The sequence below is a fragment of the Polyodon spathula genome, chromosome 21 (assembly GCF_017654505.1).
Source record: "Polyodon spathula isolate WHYD16114869_AA chromosome 21, ASM1765450v1, whole genome shotgun sequence".
In the NCBI taxonomy this organism is placed as follows: domain Eukaryota; kingdom Metazoa; phylum Chordata; class Actinopteri; order Acipenseriformes; family Polyodontidae; genus Polyodon; species Polyodon spathula.
The window spans coordinates 26,615,510-26,641,768 of NC_054554.1; the positions used below are offsets into that span (position 1 = coordinate 26,615,510).

Genomic DNA, 26,259 nt, shown 5'->3' on the forward strand with positions numbered 1-26,259 from the left:
AGCTGTATTTTTCTGTGCACTGGATGTTTAGCAGACCGAACCAGCGAATAGCCTTTGATGTCAGAAACTTTAATTATTCAGAAGTAGTTTTACTTAAATGCCCCTTTACAGATCAGAGCTGAATTTTTAATTTTTTTTTTTATTTTAACTTTCTTGATTATAGTGTTTATAGTTCCGAGTTACAACAACAGTTTGAAGATCACCTCGCTTTGAAGTCAGTCATTTTTGTTCCTGTCCTGGGCCTGTGCTTTGACCCCTAACAGTCCTGATTACTTCCTTCACATACACTGAGATAACTGTAAATACACAGCTTTGATATCTGACTATGAGGCGGTCTGCCTCAGGGGGGACACCATATGGACTGTTACAATTAGGGAGGTCGGAGAGATGGGTACAACTTCCTGATCAAAGACCTTGAAGATGGTTTTCTTTCCAGATCAGTGGATAATCGTTAGATCAAGTACTTTAACCTTGGTTTCTCGAGCCTTGAAATGTATAGCATCCTAGAAGAAAAAGCCTCAACAAGAGCAGCTTTGAGCCAGTACCTTCCAGAGCTTCTATGCAGTAATGATTGTTTAGAGCCGAGCACCATGCCTTCTGTGTTTTCCAATTCGTAAACAGTTGGTTTGATGCTTTGATATGGAAGGCAGAAAGCATGAATTCCGTAGGTGTTTGCAAAGTATTTCAATTGCATGTCTATATATCTATCTGTTAAATAGCTGTGTGACCCGGTGTTCAAATATCAATTTTATAGAAATTGTATCTTGGAATTGCATATAAAAGTAACACTCTGTTGTATAAAGAGCCAGTACTAGCAGCAGCAATCAAACAGTCAAGATGAAAAGGAATATTTTCATATTTCTGTTGCTTTCTTTTTTTCTTTTTTTTTTGACCATGAACTGTTGACTGCTGACAGCTGTGGAGCCAAAAAAAAAACACTTAACAGATCAAACCACAAGCCTAGAGCGGGCCGGAGGAGATGAGACAATCCCAACAGAGTAGCGTCAGATGGCACCATCAGTGACGAACAGTATGGAACCTAGTGCCGTAATGGACTTTGGTTCATGTTTTGTTAATGAATTAATATACGCTGCCTGGCCACTTTATTAGGACCCCATTGACTTTGGCATCACTGTGACTTATAAATACAAATGAGGTTGATCATGTGATGTGACATGTGATCCCTGACAAAGTTCACTTCAGCATTGCTGTGGATCAGGTCCACGCATCAGTGATGTGTTTGTACTTGGATGGCAATGGCTTTTTTTAAGACGATAGTGCACTCATCCACCTTGCCAGAATTGTGCATGAGTTGTTTGAGGAGCATGACTGAGACTTCAGGCGTCTTCCATGGTCTCCACAATCCCAGAATCTCATTATACTATGGTGCTCTACAAATATAATGAGATTCCACTGTAAAACTTAGTGTGGAAACTGAATTATTTGAATTATGGCACAATCTGCCTAAATTTAGCACAGGTTGTGAGACTTTATTTTTCTTGATCTTGGTATTTCTATATATGAGACTCTTGAAAAGAGTAGGCTAATCCAGTACACATAGTTGGAGACACTCCGTTCATTACTATGTTTATATCCGGCTACATAAATAATTTCTTTTAACTTTGTAGCAGCTTTGGTTTTATTTTTTATTGTATAGTAATGATTCATTCCCAAAATGATATGATGTATTGGGTTGTTGGGGTTACAGATTGAATTCTGTGCACTGTAAATGTTTTACATTGAGTTACATGTTCCAAGTTCTGTTCACTAATCTATGTTCCATTCAGTCTGGGGACAGAGACAACAGGACATACAAAGAAAGATTACTACTGGCCTGGCTTTCCCAGCTTGTTAAACTATGTTAGAAACTGTTTGAGAGAAGGTACTTGGAATGGTATTATCAAGGTCATTGACTTCTAGTAGTTTGTTACAATTCGTGACATTGGTGACATTTTAGCAGTAATATATTGTAAGGAATAAAGCTGTGGTGTTTTGGGCATTGAAACTTTGGCAACTTGGATCCTGGCATCGTTCCACAGTTGGCAGATCAGGGCTGTAACGTTGTCGTTTTAAATTCTTGAACCCGTGCACTTCATTGTAACACAGTTCCAGTTTCTGATGGACAGAAAGACTGTGTTTAATTGCCTGGTTTGGAGAAAATGGCCTGAAATAAACTTCAGACTGTAATGAGGGAATTGTTGTATATTTTTGATTGCAGGGTTCTTTGAAGAAAAAGTGATTTATTGGGCATGTCCAAAATATCTAACATCCCTGAGATGTTTTTTGGGCATGTATTAAAAATCCCTCTTCATACATTCAGATGATTGGGCTTGATATTGAGTTAGTGCAAAGATTTGTAACACACTGTCACCCACCTCAAATTCAATATGATTTTTCTCAGTTTAACGTTTTAAGAACACACATTATTATAGATCTAAAACTGTGCACTCAGAAAACTCGACATTTCCTTTACAGAAATGGCATACTGGCCATCATATCTTCGTAGAGACATATCTCGCATACCCCAATAGAATACTGTAATTAGGCCTGTGTAACCCTGTACTTAAAGTGGACAGCAGTATATTTTGTTGAAAAAAAAAAATATGCTCCACCAGCCACGCTGGCTGTTGTTGACTTTTCTAAATTTCATTTCCAGCAGCAAAAATAGCAAGCGAAGCCTTGTAATTTCATCAGCCTTTTAAGAATGCTTTTGTCATTTGTTATTTTGTGTTTTCATTATTTGTTTTAGAAGTCGCTGGGTTCCAGAAACGAAGAGCCGACTACTGAGGACGGGGAGGTTTTAGAGGTAAAACAAACAGGTCTTTAAAATGTAATAAGTCAGCATTTTCACGTTCCGTTCAAACTGCAGGCTCGGCCCGCTGTAATTGGGTATACCCTTGGGGCTCATTGTCACCCTTATATGTATCAAAATATTGTTTAGTTTCCCAACATTAAAAAATCTTCTGCAACTCAACTAGTACTCTGCCAGCCCAGGTTTAGCAAGTGGGCATAGCCCACTCCACGTGGAGGTCCGCCCAAAGCTACCAGGGACTCGTGGAGACAAGGAATAAATACAACTCCTATCAGTGTCTTCTTAGATGAGCACAGATGTCAGGCTGAATTATATACAATGAGAAAATGAATGAGGATAAAGTACAAAGTGACAGATTAAAGGGTTGGCTGTCATCTCTGCTCTAATATGAAGCATCATAGCTGTGGGTAAAGGCTGACTGTGGACTTGGCTTATGCTGGGAGACCATGGCTGCTGGTTTAGCCAAAAGGTCGCACCACAGAAAGCTTTCAGTGGAGCCAAGCACACTGTCTGCACTTGGGAATTGTAGTGGTGCTTTTTATATATATATATATATATATATATATATATATAAAGGAAATATAATATGTACAGCCTGTCTTGTCATTTCATTCCTTACAGCAAGTGTTTTTTGTTGTTGGTAGACAGTATCTTGTCTTTTTGAAATGGATTGAAATTGATGAAAAGAGAAAAGGGTGGTGCTTGGGACAGAATTATTGATAGTTATATTTCTAATGTTGCTGGATGGAATCTAAAATGAACTGCCTATGTAGCTATAAAGGGATTTTAAGGATTTAGCTTAAATATATGGGAAGAACGATATGAAAGGAAAATCATATACACATTTACAAATCTACACAGAAATTCTGTGCTTTGGATGTTTAGCAGATCGAACCAGCAAATTACCTTTGATGTCAGAAACTTTAATTATTCAGAAGTAGTTTCACTTAGAGTTTCTGTTTTGGTTAAGTTGGTTAATCTTTTGTATTAACTCAGACAGGATCAGGGAGTTAGTGCAATTCTGTAGAATTCTATTACACAGTAGAATTACACAGCTCAGCTGGGATACCTAGTAGCTGTAACGTTTAAAAATTACTGTCAAATTGAAGTAAACTGTTTTAGTGATCCCGTGGTTTAGGAGCTACTGAAACAGCTCATTCATGTTCTTTAATCTGCACTAATATGTACTTCATTCGCTACACTTGTTCCTTGTCATCAGTGCAAGTGCAAGTCCTAGCCTCTCTTTTAAATGTAAATGAGCCGTTTCCTACAAGAAGAATGCCAGTCCATCATTTCCAACAAGCTCCTGCAACCGTTCAGGTACTCACGCAAGCGTGACCAGTGCCCTGCTGAGGCTGAACACATGCACAGGCCCCCCAGGCTCCCAGATATGTTCAGTGCTGAGAGGAACTCAAATTATACAAAGTTACGCTTGTGCGAGTATGTATAAATGCTCAGGGATCGTGCCTTGCTCCCGAAGCGTTTTTAATTGTACTCCCACCATTTGTTGCTTTGTGGGTATTTAGAGATGGAAGATTACTGTTTGCGCTAAACAAAAATACTGCATTGAAACAGGACACACTTTCCAGATACTGCTATGAAGAAAATATGAGGGGGGGGGGACAAAAGACTGGAAGCCATGAAAGTTTACTGTAACTACACCACCGCAGGGATTGAGTAATGTGCATTTATGGTCATAGCAGAATGTGTAGAGTAGGTTCCAGGACCCCATGCTTAAGAACAGATGTTTCTTATAAATGAAATAAAGTTTGCACTTATTTGGCTTTGATAGTGGCCTAATTGTAGGTCCAAGAGTGCAAAAAAATATATATTTTGCAAGTTTCAAAATAAGTGTCGCCCTGGATGCCCTATTGAGAATGCTACAGTGCTGTTGAGGGTCCCTGTGCTTTCTGTATCTCAGCCCATCGATCGAGAGGCCCTGGTGTATCACATGGATGCGGGGCACCATCAGCAAGGGGAGCTCTTCACTGAAGACCTGCCTGATGAGTTCTTCCAGGTGACCGTTGATGACATCAGGAAGCGTTTTGCACAGCTCAAGAGTGAAAGGTAAGCTCTGCTTCCTGTTTTCCTGTTAAACCAAATCTGATAAGACAAAAGCCTGTTTTGGGGCTTTGGATAATTATGTTTTATAATAATAATAATAATAATAATTATTATTATTATTATTTTAATTATTTTTTCATTTTTTTATTTAAATTTGATCTGGGATGGTGCATATTCTTAAATAATATACCCAGTTTTTTCCAAGTCTGAGCAAATACTGAGTAACAAAAGGCATTGCTTAGGTTTTTTTTACTATGTAGACTCCCAGGATAGCATGCATACAGGAAAGATACATAAGTTGTGTCACTCACACTGTATTTGCATGCATCTTAGGAGTAACTAAGTTATATCATAGCTAATACAGCTTGTTTCTACTTTGCAACCCAGTTCAAGACACAAGACCCAATCTGTTTTCAGTTATTTTGTTTTAACATACAATTTTAATTGAAGAGCATTTCTCATTAACACATCTCAAGCTAACTATGTTCTTAATGCCCTGCAGCGTTCCTATTGGTTAAGATTTGTCTTTGTAATCGCCTCAAATTGTGTAATAACCACAGTTCTCACAAGGCATTCACTAAAGCCATAAATCAAAGTTTATGACCAGAAATTTGACATTACTTTAAAAAAAAAAAAGTGTTTTTTTATAAGCAAGACATAATTAGGGAAATTGCCACACCTTCTTGGTTTCCAGTACTAGTGGTTCATTTAGTTTTTATGACCTGTTCTGGTGAACCTCTAAACTGTGCTCACCCACATTAAACTGTTCCCATAACAGCTTTTCTTTTTTTCTTCTTCTTTTTTTGAGCCCAGTCTCAAAGCTGGGTTAGGAGATTTTTCCTGCTTGTATAGCGATTGATGAGAATGGCGCGTTCTTTTATTTCATTTTTGATGTACAGTCTTAATAACTTAATTATAACGAACCCCCCCCCCCCCTCCGGGGACCTGGAGAAATGTTCATTATGTCAGGTTGTTCAATATAATAGGGTTTGGCAATTTGCTGTATCAGAATGATGAAGAAACGCCCAAATTGAGTTGAACATCTTTATTCAGTATACGGTACTTCTTTCAAGACAACTTCACATTAATCCACATTTAAACTGTATATTTAAAAGAAAACAGTAAAGAAATGTAAAGAGTGACTGATCTTAACCACGCTGTCCTAAATGAACAGATTGAGCTTCCATCTGACCTCTACAGTGGAAACCCATTAACAGTGTTTAGATTAAGATTAAGATTATTTAATTTATTTAATTTAAGGGAGTCAACTCCATCATGTATGTATTCGGTGAGGCTCGCGATGACATATACAGGCAGTGCAGGCTGCTTGTTCCACAGTGGTATCCTGTTATAGTTTTTTGTGCTTTTGCATTAATTTTCAGGGAGGTTCTTGAAGAGGCTCCACTGCTGACAAAGTCCTTGAGGGAGTCTCGGATGAAAGAAAAGATAGAACGATACCCCAAGGTCAGTGCTTGTACTCCTCTCTCTACCGAAACAATCGTACACATTTAAAGAAAATGTTAGTCTGATCCTTTTGTGTTTGTAAATACAATTCAAGGACTTGCTTGCTGATGATGTCATCTTGCGTTGGACAGGTTGTGTTGAGAGTTCAGTTCCCTGACAGACATGTTTTGCAAGGATTCTTTCGACCTTTGGAAACAGGTGAGATGTTAATACAGTTTGTTAATTTTGATCTGTTTATCTACAATATCAGCTGTCAAAAAGGGCAGGTCGACAAAATCTAGAAGTCTTCAAAACGTTCAGGAAATCAAATTGGACAAAGTTTAAAGCATCATAAATGATTAAATTCAGTTTCTATGTTTATCCCCCAATAATATCAACTGATATAAAATATTCATTCCTTTGGGTAAGTGTAACTGAATTTTTCAGAAACCCTTTCATGTTTCTTGTTCTTTTTTTTAAGTAGTTTTGTATTCAGACATGTGTTGTGTGGCATCTGCAGTTTGCGTGATGTTGTCTCACAACATATTCATACAGAAAGCAGTTCTGGTGGGGTGCTGAGCAGACTCTCACGAGGATCAGGAGCCCTGAAACCTCAATAGCACCAGAGGCTTAAGTGATTTACAGCGAGGTTTCTATTGTTTATTTACAGCATTGTTTTTATTGGTTTTTTTTTTGGCACTCTCTGTGGCTGCAATTTTTATATTTTTATATATATATATATATATATATATATATATATATATATATATATATATATATATATACACACACACACACACACACACACACACACACACACACACACACACACACACACACACACACACACATATATAACCAAAAAGGGGCAATAAAAAATAAATACTTATTAATAACTTATTTTAAAAAGCATTACAGCAAGTCATTTTTTTCTCAAATTACTCTTCCTAAACCCACATCACGTGCAATGCAGGAATAGTTTTATGGATTTGGTTCAATTAAGTCATAAAATGTGTTTGACTAGCCCTTGACATCCCCCTGTTACACAGGCTACATCCAGCTTGATCTGGTGCCACTAGTGGTCTGTGCATGGTACTTTCAGCTAACATTATCTACACTCTCATCCCTGTGCTTTTGTAGCAGATTTTACCACAAGTTGGCATTAACATTTTGACAGCCACACAAATAGACGCCTGTTGTTTCTCTGCCTCGGTTGAAAATGTCTCTTTTTGTTAAAGCGTTTTACAAACGTACAGCATCAAATCATTATTGTAATATAAGAGAAAGCACTATGGGGCAGTGGAAACGCACAGATGTGGATGGAGAAATCTGAGATCTGTAGGAACCAGGGGTATGCTTACTGTTCCAGGTGTATTTCTTAAGTAGTTCACTTTGGAAAATAATCCTCAGATGAGCTATAGCCATTAACAATCTTGCTCAAGTGTTAAACCTGCCTCCATTACACCTCACAGGATTTCTATTTCTCAGTGAGTTCAAAGCAGGCCCCCACATGGCCAGTTAGAGAAGGCATGTTTTGTTTTGTGTTTGTTTTGTTTTTTTTAAAGTAAGACCTCACTTATTTTTTGTAGGTTGCCCACTGTTGCAACCATTATGTTTAACAGCATATTTAAGACAAGACCTCATTCGAAGTGGCAATACAATGATGAATCTTTAAGGCACTAAAAATCTTCAAGGTTGGCCACACATGCAACGTTTGGCAACAGTATAATACAAAGCCATCATCAGTCTGGTTTGTGTCATGTCAGTATAAACGATTTTTGCTGAAGAAAAGCATGCCAGCTGCTGGTGCAGGTGTATTTCTTATATATCCCATGTCAGGAATCGGACCTTGTCATTGTAATTAAACCACATATTCATCAATTTCCAGTTCAGTTATGCATTTGTCCTTATTCTTGTATTTTCAACCCCTTTTGGTGACCCCATTTACTTGAAAAAAAAAAGAAAGTTATATAGTATGATTCTGTATTTGTACCTGTGAGTTACTGTTTGGTTATTTAGAGTAAACAGAGTAAACATGATAGTGTTACTTTTTAGTGTAGTTCTGCTCTAATTGTAATTCCAGTTATAACTGGCCCTGGGTCTGTCAGGAATATGCTTGCTATACAGCACTAAACGAAAAATACAAATGCATGCAGCATTTTAGTGGAGTAGTTTAGTTTTATGATTTTGTGTCTATTTTTACTGTAACTTTTACCTACCAGAAACTGTTCCCCCAAGTCCCCTCTTCATCCCAGTCGACACAGCATCTTACGCCTCCAGCTTCACCACAGCAGTATACAATGAGCAGAAATGATTGCATGTATTGGTTTTTCAGTCGGACAGACAGGAGACTTGATGGTTCTGTGTGGGTAATGCAAAAATAAGTCGTATGCGAGGACAGTCATAGCCACAGGTTGTTATGTCTTTCCTCACTCATTGCTTGTTTTTACAAAATTTAGTCTTAAATACCAGTACCAATATACACCAGTGGTGGTTATCGGAAGGCTATAACGGGATATTGGACGGTAATTTGCCAGATCTGCATCCTTCAATTACCTCCTCCTGCTTCACCCTGTGTTGTTTTTTTTAACAGTGCTAATTTTAGTTGTTGTCTTTCCCTGAAACTGGTGAATTTAAAACTGCAGTAATAAAGTCATTTTAGAGGGGTTTGAACTAATGAAGACCAGTTAAGGGCTCTACATGAGCCAGGCTGAATCTTAATAAAAAAAAAAAAAAAAAAAAAAAAAGGGAGAGATCAAACAGCTTGTGCAATTTGACTCGACTTTGATGTCTGTCGCTTTCATTCTTGCGATGGTTTAATTTTATTAGACTCTTCCAGCTAATGTTCTGAAGAGGGTTTGGCTCCTATTCCTGCACCCTGTTTTACACACACAAACACTTTGTTGTTGTAAAAGTGTCCCACAGCTTTCCTGCTCAAACTGGAAGAGTGGTTTTACAGCTTGCTCTTTTCAGTTTATTGTATAATATTGTTTAATGTTATTATGTAACACTGTTTTGGTGTAGAGGAATTATGTGTGGGAAAACTAGGAGACCAGAAAGTGTTCTGCTTTGGGAAATTTAAGGCCAAAGGTCAACAAACCCGGGACGTTTCTCATTTTTCGTTCCACGTACCTCAAAGTATGTGAAAGAAGGAGGTGAAGAAATGGCAAAAATACTGTCGCATATTTTTACAGATTGTATTAAGCAAAATAAAGTGACAAATGACTGGAACAATGCATTAATGATATTTTTACATAAGAAAGGAGATAAAGAAGACCTCAGGAACTACAGAACTATTAGCTTACTTTTTTACTTTATGTATATATATATATATATATATATATATATATATATATATATATAATATATATATATATATATATATTCAAGTGTGCTTCTTCATTTCATTTTGGTGTTGAGAATACAAATGTGAGTTAAAGTAAAATGCCATTATGCGGAAAGTGGGAGGTTTGGCCTTATTACCAGGCTTACCTGCTTGATGATCAGATACATTTCTCCTTGGTATGTGGTCTGAGGTCTGCTTGGTAATTATCCTCCAGCCTGCAATCTGGTTTTCCTTTGGGTGTAATAAAAGTCTTCCAGTGCATGCCATGGTGGTCCAGGGGAGGTAGAGCAGCTAAACCCTTCAGCACGTGGGCTGGAATGTCACCCAGTCATAGCCCCAACCACCATCTTCTGGATGGGAGCCTAGCATTGAAAAATGCTCCCCACAGATATGTCTGTAATGCTAGTCTGGATACGGTTAACCTGGACTGTTTAAAAAAAGATATAATCATGATCATAATAAAAACAGGTACAGTAAATTGACAGAGGCCAAGCTTTTAAACATGCCTTCCCAAAGTATAATAACACTATGTAACACAATTTTTGTTCCTGGGTAGTAAGTGTTATTTCCTAATTGCTTATGCCTCAAAAGTATAGAAAATGGCTATTATTCCCCACAAACTTTGCTTTTGTGACCAGGACAGTGATATTTCAAAATATCACTATTTCCAATGGGAAAACGGGCAAATGTGTGTCTTTTCATTCACATAAAGTCAGAAAAAAACAACATATGAATCCAAATTAACATGTATTTATACTAAAGTAATACAAAGATGACTACAAAAGATTTAGAAGTGAGTAGTTTTTCGAGATTTACAATTATACTGTAAATAATAAAAAAAAAATTGATATTATTTTAAGTGTGGACATCATTTCCAAATGGTCAAGTAGCTGCAGAGTAAAAACCAGCACCTCATTTTGATAACTCCTTGTCCTGCTGCTTGTGTTGTGCATTGGGATTGATTATCCTTTACGTTCTACCCACCGTTTGGAGTTCCTTTCTAGTATTTGCCATGGTTTCATCTGGTTATTGATGTATGCTGTCCTTCTAATACTTGTATTATACCCCCCTTCTCTCAATTGGATTGAGTGGCACCAGAATATCAAAGCAAACTCTGTCAGTCCAAAAGGTGTTGGGGTCTGGTTTGAAAAGCAGCCAGCCTAATGATTTTGAGCAACCTTTCGCTTGGACGTGACATCTGCACCTTTTCATTTCATGTATTGCACGCTTCATAAACCCCTTCCTGCCTTTGCAGTGGGTGCTGTGAGGGAGTTTGTGAGGAAACATCTAGAGGATCCAGACCTTTGCTTCTACTTGTGTAAGTGCCCGTGACCTCCATGACATAGAAGGCTTCTCTGTCTCTTTAATAGATACCTTAACGTTGATTTTCCTGAACGGCTCTGCTGCTTTTATACCCAGATTCAGAAGCGTGGGGTTCATGGCTTTTGTTTAGAAGTAATGTCAATGTAAGTTTTTTTAAATATAGGCATGCAAGTTTGAGAGGAGTTACGATTTTTGTTTCTCTTGGATAAAAAAAAAAAAAGTTTTCTTTTAAAATAAATTAGAACCTTAAAATCTTCATTAGAACCAAATGGAGGGACATGATTCATAAAATGTATTTTTGTTTCCACTGGTACATTTGTTTTATGTGTTTGTTTTTTTGTTTTTTGTGACGCAAAGGCATAAGATGGTTAATGTCGCTTCCCTATTTAAAAAATGTCGAAAGCCTGGAAAGGAGGCACAAAATTAGTGCTCCAAAAATGAATGGAAAGGGTCTGGTCTTACGCAACAGATTATTTTGGATTCCACCCTTTTCTTTCATAGTTGGCCAATATCTGTAAAGGCTTACCATTCTGACACTGCTGAAACAAGTACAAAGAAAGAAAAAAAAAAGTTTTAAATCTTAACACCTTGGATCCTAATATTGTCATAAATCAGATGCTAAGCAGGCCTGAACGACTAATAAGGTAGGTTGTTGACCTCAAATAAAAGAAGCAGCTGCTGCAGTAACTGGACCTGCTAGTTCAGCCAGTCTACATCTATCTGATACAGAGCTCTGCCCCTGTCCTTGCATTGTACTGTTAGAGATGGATCAGAAACAGCAAACTTTAATACCTAGTGTGTAGCTCTTCTAGGCTACACGTGAAGCAGTTGGTTTTTGTTTCCATCCTGCATTTCTGTTGTTTTCTACAATGTTTTGCAACATTTGGCAGATAATTTAGAACATAGTTTTTCCTGATTCTGCATTTGGTCGATCCATTTTTTTGCAATATTAGAGAGATAGCAGGAAACATCTGCACTGTGTGGAGGATATCAAAAAGTAGTACGCTGGTTTGTGCTTCTTATAAAAGCTATAAACATGTCGTGCTAGCCTAAAACTAAACTCTTTCTCTTTTCTCTCAGTTATTTCCCCTCCAAAAGTGGTTTTGGATGACCTCACAGACACCCTTTTCCAGGTAAGGATCGTCTTATTTGTATTTTACTACTACAGTTCTACATCCATAACTATTCAACACTAATAAAAAGTAGAGTAATCTGTCGCGTATCTGACCAGAGTAAGGCGGATAAATAAATCCTTTTTTAAATACCATTATACACAGCTGAACAATTACTGCACTATGTTATTATTGTTTTGAGATTCAGCTTTTGTTAGGGAGCTCCCCTAAATCCCTTGTTTACAAAGGTACAGGGTATTAATGCTTGTGACAGGGTAGCTGTGTGGATGCATGCATTCGCTGATGAGTGACAGGCAGGAGATTGAGACTGAAGTTGATACACCCTGCAGGCGAACAGAATTTATTTACATATTGTAGCGCTGAGCTGCAGGGTTTCCAGGATATAATGAGACAGACAACAGTTGCGGTTCAAAGCAGTAGGAAACCACAGTATTCATTATTTTTTTTTTAGCTTTGACAATAGCTGTCATTCCTCTCCTTTCACTCACAAACTCAGTCTCTCTTAACTATCTCTCTCAATTCTCCTGCCGCCAGATCTCACATCTCTCTTTCAAACTGTCATCTCCACACACACACACAAGTCCCTCCCCCTTCCTCACTCATTACCTGTCTCTGACTGCTTGTGTCAGACCTCCTCCCACGCTACCTCAGTGACACACTCACACACAGGTCTTTCAGCTCTAAGTCACACAAGCACCAAAACACAGAGAACGCTAACAGATCTGATCAAGAATAACCCAGTTTACAAACACACGTTATACAGACTACTCCCATCCCCTTCCAGTCCATTATCGGGTCCATTCCCACATTGTCCCCAGCTTTTTGAAGCAACATTGCATTGTTTGCTGACTGACAGAGTTTGAAGCATGCTTTAACAAGCACACAGCATCTAGCACAGACATTTTATTTACATTGATTTTTCATGCTGATACTGATCGCTTTTCTCTTTCCAACCATGCTTGCTTGCTGTTGAAGTCAGTGTTGTTTTTTCAAACTGTAAATAAACCCGACACAGCGTACAGGGATTAAATAGCCAAGGTACAGTACAAGGGTAATCGCTCAGTAACGAGGTGCAAAAAACACCTAACTGATCAATCTGTCAAACTTTTTTACCTGAAAATATACGACATGCTTAACATGGTATAAATTATGCCTTTGTTATTGAAATCAATGGGAATGGCAAACGCTATCTGTCCAATATTAACGGCTGCCCGAAATAACCCTATACAGTGTAAGTGGTGCCGACTGTACTAAAAGAAACTGCAATTCCGTGACAAACGTTTCGACTAGTAAAGTTATTTTCCATGTTTTCAAAGTACTTCTAGTTGAAAAATTTGTCACTGAATTTAATGTGCTTTTAGTATTTCTAAATACCACTGTAGTGTCACTGATTTATATTGATAGCAAGCTCTCAACTGCGATCTTGAACATGTCATTTATCCACAACAAGGATCGTTTCCTGTCGCACAAATCATGCATGTTTTGGCAGGTACTTGGTAGCTAGAATGGTTGCACAAACCATTCCTTTTTCTTTGATTCAATTCTTCATTTCTAGCATTGTGCTGGAATTTATATTAATACCTGTATAGAAATACTTCTAATAAGATTGATAAACCTTTAGTCTTTCCTTGTCTATAGAGCACCATTAGGAACAGTGCTGTTCCTGTGTGAACTAATGCCAATACTCTGCATTCTTATATAAAACTGTACTGTAACACTGTATTTATTAAACAGTAAACACTGGTTATATATCAACACATTTTCTTCATTAACAAAATTCTTGATTTAAAAACTAAATGAATACAGCACCAGTTGAGGTGTGTCAGTAGCTTCCGCTGCATTGGGGCAGTTGAGACATCACACAGCGTTTACATTTAGCTTCAGAAACATCTATTCAGAGTGGCAGTGTTCGCTGACGGTTGGTGGGGGGGGGTTAAAAGAATGAAGTAGCAGCAGTAGAATTTCCATTTATTTTCCCGGAAACTATCTTGTTTTTTTTTTTTTTTTTTTTTTATTTGCTAGACATAATGTCTTCACGGAGAAGGATGGTCTGCTCCATTCTTCAAAGGCACTTAAGATGTATAATTAATAACAGAAATCAGCAATTTGAAATTGCAGCAGAAAAGCACCCGATCCCTTTGAACTTTTCAATTTTCCAGTCCCAAAGGATGATCACAGCCACTTAATTACACAGAATTAATAGTGGGTCCAGTTCAAAAAAACAAAAAAAAAATGATGCTATCTAATCACAGACGTTTTATATATATATTATATATATATATATATATATATATATATATATATATATATATATATATTATATATCTATTATATCCCACACTACACACACACACCACATGTTACCCACACACATATTGTGTGTGATATATATATCATATATATATATCTATTATATATATATATATTATATATATATATATAATATATGTGTGGTGTCTATATATATATATTATACAGTAACCTTATTTACCAAACTCGTTCTTCCTATTCTGAAGTGCCAGATCAGTGTTTAGAAGACTACACACTCTAAATAACGAATATACTTGCTTCGCCAGAACGCTCAGTTGACTGTCTCTGTTAATCAGCCCATCAGTCAATCAGTTAAACTCTGGAAAACCTCCCAGATAGCCTTTCCTGCAGCAATGTGCCTGTTGTCAGATTCAGAGAGTGTGGTAGCCTGTCATTGTTTTAATCACAGTCTAGAGCAGTTTGCAAACGCTGTGTTTTTTGGGTTCTTTTAAATTGTCCAATTCAGAATTGTAATACAATGTTGTTTCTTTATGTACAAAAATATTTAAAGTCACTGTTTGTGTATTTATAGTACTGTCAACACTCGTATATGACGCTCCATAGTACGCAAGCAAACCTTCTACATCATAATGGTAAAGAACAGCAGCTTTTAACGTCAACACTCGTATATAAGATGCTCCATCATATGTCACGCACATCTTGCACGAAAAAATTTATGTCAAATCATAAAAAGGACTTTGCGCAGGGCCCTTATAGGGTACGATATAGCTAGGGCTTTAACAGTTTACTGTTACCATGGCCTAAACGTGAATTAAACAAATTTGTAAATTTAACGAATTGTAAAATATCGAGGGAACATAATAAACATAATCTGCTTTAATTCTTGAGTTTGCTCAACGGTGGAAAGCTTTGTTAATGTGGATGTATTTTCAACAAACAAAAACACTTCACTCTGGCAGGAATGAACACTGTCAGTATTGTCTGATTTACTTTTCACAGCATTTTCCGATTCTACAATTCTCTAATATAGTGTTCCTAGTATTGTCCAGCATCCTATATCATCTCCGCTGCTTTGACTGGGTGGCCGCAAGCATTTGATAATTTACTAATTTGTCACCAGGCAAGGTAGCTTACAATGGAAAATCAGTATCTATCAGATGCAGCAAATTCTGTGCAAAAAAGCTTTCAATAATCCGGGTAACCATGGTGCTTTAGGTGGTGGTGTTGTTTGTCGAAATGGCTTGAGCTTAAACAGGTTTAAAAGGCAGTGTGAGCATGTCGTGCTGTTAAAAGCGTGCTGGGTAAAGACACTGTTGCTGTGTGTTCCAATATTCGTATCGCTGTTTCAGGTTGACTGTGCGTATTCGTTTGTAAATAGAGTTTTCACTGGGCAGTTTGTTTTCTTCCTCTTTTCAAGGACGACACTGACACTTGGCAGAAGATAAAGATACTTGCTGGTCCCAGTTAAAAGATTTTTTTGTTTGTTTGTTTGTTTGTTTTTTGTTTTTTTCAAAATTATGTAATTATCCCGTAGTAAATCAAAGAAGACTTCTTTTCAAGTCCCTCCATGGGTGAGCATTGTTATCCATGTGGAAAAACTGACGAGTACTTTCACACACCCCTGAAATGACACAGCTCTAGGACATTAATTGCTGTAAAACCTCTACCCATATGTTTGTTTAACCATTATTAATAAATGCATGTGTTTTCACTGGCTTGCACTCTTAAGAAAAATATATTTGAAATCAAAAGCATATCATTAGTGATCACTGCTGCAACCTTTTTGTAGCACTGTTTTTTCAGGAGGTAAATATTTGATTTGACTTGATTTCTAGTAAGCTGTTGAAATAGTGTTGGTGCTGTTGTTCCATCAGAGCAGTACGATCAGTTCCAGGAAGGCTGTACATTTTCCATGGAAGTTAAGATAGTGTTGCGGAAGGGAGGTAGGTTCATTTCTGTCCCAGCTTTAGAAAGAATCCCACAAATCTTACTGTGTCCTTGTGGGAAATATTCAGTTTTAACCTTCATAGCGAAAGACAGAAGTTTTGGATTATTCTGGGCTCAGGCTTTGAGTCTGTGGTTTGCAGGCAATTGGTGGGAACGAGAAGGAATTTCAGTGGGCACTAACAGGTTATTAAATGGTCCTTACAGTTTTCAGAGCTGGAAATGCAGATTACATTGAGTTCTGTTGACGTGCCAACTTTTGTTGTATAATGTTTACATACGTTGGGTTTTTTCTGATTACAAATAAGACTACCCTTACCACATAGAAATGTACTGTAGTGTAAAACCTGTTGCATGAATAGCTGTGTAGACTTCTTGGGAAGCATTTTATAACAGATAACAATAGGCAAACACAACTGATTAAACATTAACCCCTGCAGTGCTTTGGGACAGTTTATTGTTTTGTTTTCTCACTGGTTCTGAGACTATTGGAGATCTGTTGGAGATGATAATGCTCTGAATTGCTGCATGCTGTGCACACATGTGTGCATCCTTTCCATTACTATCACAACAGTGGCTTTATCAGACCTTGCACAAGAAAAACATAAGCAGGTGCCATCTGTATCAGTTAGTGTTAAGTTGTACTGAATAATTTAGTGGTCGGTAATGTTTTAGATATACAGAATAGTCTTTGCTTATCTTGTCCACATGTGCGTTTGATTTTGCCCAGCAGGAGCTGGCACATGGGGTTAATATAGGGTGCTTTGATCTCTCCTGCCAGGAATAGAACTGGTTTATCTGATGGCTTCTTCATGTTTGTGGGCCTGGCCAGCCGATCCGCAGCCTTGATGTACGAGAGATGGCTTCAGGTTAGAGAGGGATCGGGAGAGTGAGAGAAGGTTAGCGGGGCCCAGATGTTGGGGATGGACTTCAGAGTTAAGCCTCCCCTTATCTGTCACATCCAGCTGTCCGAAGGCCTCCTAGTGTCGACACGCGCTTCCAAACGTGACACTCTTTTTTATCATTCCCATTGCTCAAGACTCCATTAGCCTGCTTTTCATCAGTAGATTAAGGCTTTATTTGCCCCATCCTTTTTTTTTTTATTAATGAATTAATTTAGTCTGGGTTCAATGCATATTAATAATTAAAAATAAACTAACTTTTCTATTTTTTGTTGTTTTTGGTTCCTAAGTACAGTATTATCTATATTTATTTAGTTAGTTGTTGTTGTTTATGTATTTAAAGGGTTCATAAGGACCTCTCAGAACTACATTTCCCATAATCCTCCTGCTCACTGGTAAATCCATCTCGGTTACATATGTGAGCAGGAGATTGATTGGAAATTTAATTCTGAGAGGTCCATGCAGGTACATGGGAAGCCATCTTGCGGCAGGGAGTGCAATTTAAAAGTTTTAAAAAAGTGGTCAAAATGTAAAAAAAATAAATAAAAATAATTAAAACAATACACATAGCTTATGTAAACAGTTGTAGCAGCACATTGGAACATGCAACACAGTAAAATAAAAAGGTCCTTATGTACCCTTTAATAACAGAAATATTTTTTGTTTGATTTTGCTGTTTTATATACTATGTAGACCATTTTGATCTATTTGAAATATTGATCCCTGTACAAAAAGTGTTAAAGCTACCAACATCAGTCTAGATTATTTTATTGTTTTTGACTATTATACCCCATTCACCTTACATAAAAACTTTAAATATTTCTCTAGTGCCCCAATATCATTAGCATTTATCACCTGCCGCTTTTCAATAAATTGTCAAAACCCTTTACCATCTTAATTATCCAATTCCTACATTTGAACCAACTTGACCTCTGTGACCTCGATGTGGTCCTGGCCAGTGCGAGAAAGAGTTGAAAGTTTATGAGATTGTCATGACTAGACCCCCGGAAAATAAACTTTCCATCCTTACACACACAGCTGCAGCGAGGCTATGTGTGTGTGAGAGATCTGAAGCAAACAAGATGATAGTAATTAAGTCCTTATTTAATTGATCAGATTACTTCAGCAAAACGAGTACCAAAATAAACTATCAAGCACATGTGGCCACCATACTGGTGGGCAAGTGCCTTATGAAAGTATGTCTGGGCTTGGGTACGTTTCCCAGACTTGCTTGGGCATCCTAGTTCATCTTGCGTTAGCCGTGCCCAAGCACACTTGATTTTCTGTACCTTTCGCTGGGACGCTGAGGATGCCAAATAACCCTTAACCTTAAAGCTTGGGTTGACAAAGAAAGTTTAGTTTAGCGAGTTTCCACCCAGGGCCATGTTGAGACCACCAGTCTCAATTTGTTTTGCAGCCCAAGCCAGATTTAATCCCAGGCCTAAAGTCTAGTGCTTTATAGAAGAATGGCAGGTGCATTACCATAGATCAGGGTGTCACACTTGGGTCCCGAAGAGCTGCAGTGCCTTCAGGCTTTTGTTCCATCTGAGCTCTCTTTTACTTAATTGGTCTAATTATTTGATGAATTGGACATATTTAACACTCTCCAGGCCTCACGATGTTTCATAGGTAGTGTATGTTGAATCAAGTGCATTTTTTAAAATCGTCAACTGTAAAAGACCTTGAAAAATATCAAATATATCCGATTGAACAAATAATTAGACCAGTTATGTTAATTGAGAGCTGAATTTGGAATGAAAACCAGAAGACCCCGTGACTGGAGTTTGATACTCCTGACCTAGATAGATTGAAGGAAACAGATAATCATGACATTTTGTGACCTTTTGCTTGTAGCATCTTCCCATATCCTGTTAGACCCAGGCACTCTTAACAGTATTACATACACTGTGGGAGTTCTTCTCTTATACAAAGTTCTGGGTAAACTGTTGATAGATTCTTGTGAACCATTCACGAGAAATCCCTTGAACATATTAATGAAACATAAACCAAGGTTTTACTTGGGATTCTAAATAAAATAAGAAGTACTGAGTCATATGTTCTAGTTAAACCCAGAGAGGCAGCAATTAAGAGGGAACTGGTAGTGCTGAAGTCATCTTGAAGCAGAGTATTAACTGATGACACAACGGGAGACCCAAGAACAATGCTTCCTTTAATTTACATGGCTTAGGGTAGGAAGTGCATTGTTCTTAGCCGGTGTGCTCCTGAAGCTACACTGCTTGAAGTGGGCTCCACTTAACCACACTACATGTTTGCAAAACAAGTGCTACATTAATCATTTCCTCATTGCTTTGGGGCATTTTCTTTTGTTAAGATGTATTATATCTGTTCTGATGGCACAAGAACAAGATATTAAAGGAAACTTTAATGAAAGTTTTTTTTTTTTCTTTGAGTAAATCTTGTATTTCAAGCTACAAAGGGACGCTCAACCCTTTAATTCAATGGGATGCGTGTCTTTGTACTTTTTAATATCCCTCTTCCTTTCCATGGACGATATCAGTCCACATCAAGAGTTATAGGGTGTTCTGCATTCTGAAATTAATAGCTTGGAATAAACCCTACCATTAACATTAAGAGAGAATGGATGTGACCTTTCATGAGGTTTAAATTATACTCACTATGGAGAAGGTAGAATTTCATCCACAGAATTGTAAAGTTGACTGTTGTTAACTAGCATTACTTAAAGAGGTTATATTATATATATATAGATATATACATACATACATACTTATATATATACACGAAGTAGACAAAAGCGATCTCTTTAGTTGACAGGGGTATTCCTTTCAACAGCCTTGTCATGTTAACACTGGTAATGCAGTGATATAGGATAGCACAAGACTACATTATGCTGTACTTTGTTGGGTATCTCCTCTGTATTACAACTGACATCAGCATGCTTTCCTTTGACATTGATATAATTGCCAGTGGTGTGATTGGTAGACTGGGATATGGATTTCACCAGCGTCCCAAGCTGTAGCTTTTGATAGTTGCCATAGCTACAATATGCACTTGCTGCTCACTCAAGTAACAAGGTCGTGGGAAGAAGCAAAACTCCTTTGCGGACATCAAACCTTCACTGGGATAGACACCTCAGATGCATAACAAAATCCCTGTCATTTTTAAGGCATACAATGAATACAAATACTGTTGTTTTCTAGTTAATGTTTATGTTTATTTTAATTATTCAAGCCTGCTTTCAAATGTTTGGACATTAAAAAAATTAATAAATAAATAAATAGTACTTTTATTTCATCCCAGGATTTGCTGTGGCTGTCCTTTTTCTTTTGATGCCTGTGTTTTCCTATTAAAATTTTTAGCATCAAACCAACAACAGGCTCACAGAATCTTAATCACTTTGTGTCATGTAATGGAAAGAATGTTTCCCATCCTTGCAGCTCTTTGATTCCACCTCCCCCCCTCCACTTCGGCACTTCAAATGGGATTGTTTGTTTGGTTGGAATGCTGTTTATACCGTTTAAATACATTGTGTCCTCTATAGAGAGAAGAAAACGTGTGCAGTCCGACAATAAAAGCTGGACCCAACTGCGTATAATTTTCTCCCTGAATGAAAACGTCTCACTGGGGCTGTCTGTTTGTGTATTACAGAGAGAAGGGAAGGGGAGGGGTGGTGGGTTGTGTGAATCTTTTGAAGTTATTGAGCCCTGCTGTTAATTTTCACTGTACAGGGGTGAGGGTTCTTCTATAAGTTTCCTTTCCTGTCGGAGCCGAAGGTTCTGCCATGAATTTTCCCTGACCCCTCTGGGCCATCTTTTACCCCCAGAGTCTTTGATGTCTCTGCCCAGACATTGATTGACAGAAGAGGTTCCAACGGGGAGGGGGGGCTGGGGGGGTAGGGGTAGGGTAAACCTGCAGGACTTTGAACTAAACAGATCTGTTAAGGCTGTGCTCTTGATTATCTCTTTGAGAAAGATTAACTCTTCTCCTACATAATTGTCCAGCATCTTCGGGGGAAATTAAAAACAAAACTTGCAACCAAATTTAATTCGTTATTTGCAGCTTTCTTTAAAGAGGAACATTGCTACTCGCTTCATACCCATTGTTTTTGTTTTAAAACCTTCCGCAGTGGACATGCTCATGATATAAAATTAAAAAAACTGGGGTTCACGCTTTTAGCTTAATGCCTTTTTCTCAGTGTCTTGTTGAGATATTTTAGAAACTTTTGGGGAAGCTCGGCTGTAAGATGCTAGACGTCTGGTAGCGAGATCCAGGGATGTGTTCGGATGATGTCATCAAACAGACGTTTCAACCCTGTCTGGGTTTTTTTTCTTTTTTTTTTTTTTTTTTAATGAATACTCTTAGATTTTTTAAGTCAAGGATTCTTAAACATGCAACCTTATGCAAGATTGTGTTTACAGTTTTTATTTTAAGTGTGTACATTTAAGCTTGGCACGAGATGGACAAAGAAATAATGTACTCGGCAAGCCATTCTGGTTTTGTCTAAATGGTATCATGGGGTGAGCCCAGTTTAAAACATATCTCCTGACCTTTAATTATCAGGGAATAGGAAATACTGTGGGACTCCAGGATTAATTTGAAGTAATCCTTAAGTATAGCCTTGAACCATTCCTCTCTAAAAAGCATTCTGGAATACATTCATACAGAATGTTTTTTATATTCAAAGTAGAATAAAATATACATACATAATAATTGCTGCTTTATTAAGGATTACCTATCCCATCCTCAACCATAATAACTTAATTCATGTTCTCCATTTATTTTATTTTTTTTTATAATGAAGCTCTGAATGTTCTCAACACTTGTCTAGCAAGCAGGTAAGAATTGGAAAAGCACCAAGCTGTTAAACCTGTTATTACACAGCATGTCAAAGCAACATGTACAGGATAGATTAGCAGATTCAAATGCACTGAACACAAGAGTATAGTTAAAAAAAAAGAAAGGGCAGAATTGGCTGCTTCCACTTCATAAAAAAATATTAACAAACTGTTTGATATTAAAAGTCATTAAACTTCAAGTACTAGACTAACAAATCACACACACACACACACACACACACGTCTGATTCACCGATCGCTATAAACAGTCTTTTACTTTTAAAAATTGTGCACTGCCTGGATGCAAGTCATTAGAGAAGAAATAACTTTGTATAACCAAGCACATGTACCCACTATATCTCAGTAACTTGGTGGTGAGCGGGTGAGTGCAGCTTCACTTCCTGGCTGTGCCAAGTTGCCAGTTTTAACTGGCGATCACATAGGCCGCTGTCTTCCAGGTGTTTGGGGAGGCTCTTTGACATGACATCCCTACAGAGACCCCTACTGGATTTAAAACCAAGTATCCTTTGCACACCTAGTTGTCTAAAAACATGCCTTCTCCCTGAATACCTGTAATAAGAGGGAATCTAATCTTTTCCCCCTCCAGCTATTGAATGGTTCTTTTATAATCTATGTTTTTAAATGCTGGATCAGATCTATGTATTTTACCCATGATTCACAGATACACTAGGTAATGCACATGGGGGTTTCATGCCTTTCATGTAGCTGTGTTACACCTTAATTATTGAACACTAGAGACCTGGAGCCAACTGGGATTTGCATTAAACAGCTGTCACCAGACTTGCAAAACATTGCTGGTTTCTGCACATGAAACCACAATGAAATTAAGTACTATTACAACAATATTTAGGTGACACTAAAACAGTAGTTCATTTGCAACCTTATATTCAGTTCTAAAGATAATTCTTGCTTTTGCTACTTCCTGGTTCTGCTTTTGGATCGATAGATCGACACCTATCCTTTTAAAGTTATAGTGTCACTCACTAAACTGTCATAGCTGTTCCTTCTCTTTCTTGGGGAAACATTATGCAGTTTCACTTTTGGCAGTATTTGCATTTGTTCTCTGTATAGCCTAAAATATGTTATGTACAGTATGCTGAAATATACTTGTTACGTTCAGAACAGTTCATTTTTTACAGATCCAAAACCTTAAGCATTCTGTTTGTGTGTGGAGTGCTGGAATGCACACTAGGTATATAGGGGGATGGCAAAGTTCCCGAGAATAACATTATACACAATCTCAGTGTCTGCTTTGACCTTGACTTATCTGCTGTTTACATTTAGAAAAGGAAACAGGTTTTTCTTTTTTTCTTAACCAGATGGGTAAAAAATTAATCAAAGGCACTAACTTGTTTTCACCAGATCCTTTCTTTCAATTTGTTTAGATGCTGAATTTAGTCCATGCTGTGGATAGTGTGCAAATTCATTCCAAAAGATCTTATTGAATGCTGCAAGATGCGTCATCTTTATGGGTTTGCATAGGCTGTGTTTCAGTGGCTATGTGAAAACATTGTTTTAAACTGCATAATAAGTTAAAATTACCGGATTCTGCCGAGTCAACGCCCAGGGGGGGCGTAAAGTTGTCATTAAGGCAAAAGTGGGAGGGGGATGTTCACTCAGACGGGCAAAATTCCAAGTGTAGGCCGGTAAAGTTTATATGTTCTCTTCAGAGGAGCCAGCCGGATTCATGAAGGGTCTAAACAATGTCCAAACGAGATTTCAGTATTCTTTATTTCCTTGGCACAGGTTTATTGATTTTTGGTTACAGCATTAGAATAAAGCGCTCAAAGACACTTGCTCAAAGTACCCAGTGGTAACGATCTCTCTCCCTAGTTCCAAGACACAGTCTAACTCAAAACAGTTCAGCAGCCACGTCAGTGTGTAAGGTCTTCCAGTTAAAGCTACAGTAGCATTAGCTGCGCAGTACAAACCGGGGCATTGACTCGTCAGAATCTAGTACGATCCTAATCGGTGAAAGAAGCGAAGTGCGAAAATCTAGGTCAGTCCACTTCTTTCAATCCTCATTGATTATACTTTGGATCAGAACCAAATCTTAGAACTCTAGAAGTGTCTACGGCACAGTCACACACAGCAGGACAAAACCAGGCATGGACCCAACAGTGCTGTAGCTTTGGCCCATGCAGTGATATTGTTGCTAATTACTGTATTAACTTGTTGGTCTGACTTACTGCCTAGGCAGCGTGGTCTTCTATCAAAAGTACTCTGCAATGAAGATGCAGGAAGTTTTGCAAAAATAATTTTACATGTGCTACTCCAAATGTTCGGTTCAGTAGACCGACATGCATAAAAAATATCATGCACTTATAAGAAAAATTTTTTTCTTGCAGAACTACATATAAACTACGATCAGTTGAGGGTTAAATAAAATTAAATAAAATAAAATTGATCTGTACGTTTTCTGCAAATTCGTAATAAAGCATGGTCTCAATAATCTCTAGATTTGTCTCCTCATATAGTCCATCATCTGATACATGTACCCCCCCCCCTTCTCTTCTGTACTGTTAAAGGGCACAGAGCTCTGCCAAGTGGTTCTAGTTACCAGCTTAGAGAGTGTTACCTGGTAACCCTCTTCTCTAAACATACACACAATAAAGAAAGAGGGAATGTTTTTGAACTTTTATTAAATCCTTTTGCTTGGCTTGCATAACACAGCAATTTACTTTTTGCCCAAAAGACCTGAGATGGAGAAGAAACGGCAGAACTTGCTGTTTTCATAGGTAGTAAGGGTTCTTTTGGTTGACTTTCCCTTTGCAGTTTTTGTGTTACAGTCTACAACCTGCTTGTTTTGTATGTTGACTAAGTGGTTTTAAAGGCTGCTTATTTGTTATAACACAACATTTTAATATATATATATATATATATATATATATATATATATATATATATATATATATATATATATATATATAGAGATAGAGAGAGAGAGAGAGAGAGAGAGAGAGAGAGAGAGAGAGCTGTATTGTTCACAATTCTCTGAAGTTACTTTGTAAAGATGATGTTTTGGAACTAACAATCTTTGGCATTTGAAAGCTACCTCGGGGGTCATACTGGTGCCACAAAAATGTCAAACCTTACGTTTTGAGATCCTCTGGTTTAAACAATTAATGGAAAACATGGCAGATCCTAACATATTGCTGGTACCTACGGCATTGACAGTGCGACATGCAGTGCATATAAATGAGGTGTCTTGCTGCAGTTGCTGTATCCTTTTACTTTTCTCCTTTGAGCATAACTTTATTCAATACAAAATAAACTCTTCCAATATTTAGTCAGCTGCTCTGCTTCATCCTTCCAAGCATATTAAAAGCACAAGTTCCATAAGAAGCATTTTACGGTGGCTTAACCATTAATTAACGTCACAATACAGAGGGGTGGAAACGGCAAACAGAAGCTTAGTGGTTTAATACCATGGTCAACCTGGATTATCTGCTTTGAAGCTGTTCTTTCCTTTTTGTTGATAACTCAGGCTATGTTCGATTTAAGGAATACCCTGTGGATTGCAGAATGAGCCCAGGCCAGTCCAGAAATCCACCTCATTAAATGGGCTTGTATCTTAGGCGCCAAATACTGATCAGTATGATATTACTCCAATATAACTAGCTGTAATCTCTTAGAAAAACCATGAAGCCCACAAGACGTGTTGCCAAGTGAAACCAAAGTCAGAAGCGCTTTTTAATCTTAATGGTAATGTAATATATGGTCTTTGATGTGGGAGCCAGTGTCGAGAGCACTACATTAGCAGACTGCTGCTTTCCTCGCATGTACAAAGGTAGGGATTTGGAAAACTTGGGAGCCTTCTATCATAACAACTGACTACTTTAATTAACACAGCTTCCTTTACAGTTCAACCAGAACTAATTAAGATACCTTTTTTTTCAAGAACATGGCACTGTGCCTTTTGATATGTGTGCAGTGTTCTTGTTTCTGTGGACAACTATGTACTGATCATGTTGGCTTGTCTGTCTTTGCATGGCACACTCCTGGTAAACCAATGGTAAACTTTTATCAGCCCCCTGACCTATAGGCCTTTAATTTTGGGTACAATATGATAAAACTGTTGATTCTTACTGCAAGAATATTGAGACCCTTCGCGTCTGTGTGTGCATAGTTCTGAAACAGCACTGCAGAAAATAGCAGGGGTCTGCTGGCCCTTGACAAATTACTG

General features: G+C 37.7%; 1 protein-coding gene across 2 annotated transcripts in view; it reads left to right on the top strand.

Annotated features, from left to right (window-relative positions):
* LOC121296336 (tether containing UBX domain for GLUT4-like) overlaps window positions 1-26,259 on the top strand; it is a 48,316-nt gene that overhangs the window by 17,489 nt on the left and 4,568 nt on the right. The window contains exons 8-13 of one of the 2 annotated variants that reach the window (XM_041221764.1): window positions 2,750-2,806; window positions 4,734-4,879; window positions 6,259-6,340; window positions 6,472-6,538; window positions 10,921-10,983; window positions 12,069-12,121. In XM_041221764.1, the coding sequence (XP_041077698.1) occupies window positions 2,750-2,806; window positions 4,734-4,879; window positions 6,259-6,340; window positions 6,472-6,538; window positions 10,921-10,983; window positions 12,069-12,121 (468 nt within the window). The remainder of the gene's footprint in view (window positions 1-2,749; window positions 2,807-4,733; window positions 4,880-6,258; window positions 6,341-6,471; window positions 6,539-10,920; window positions 10,984-12,068; window positions 12,122-26,259) is intronic. The other variant, XM_041221765.1, reaches the window with a different exon arrangement.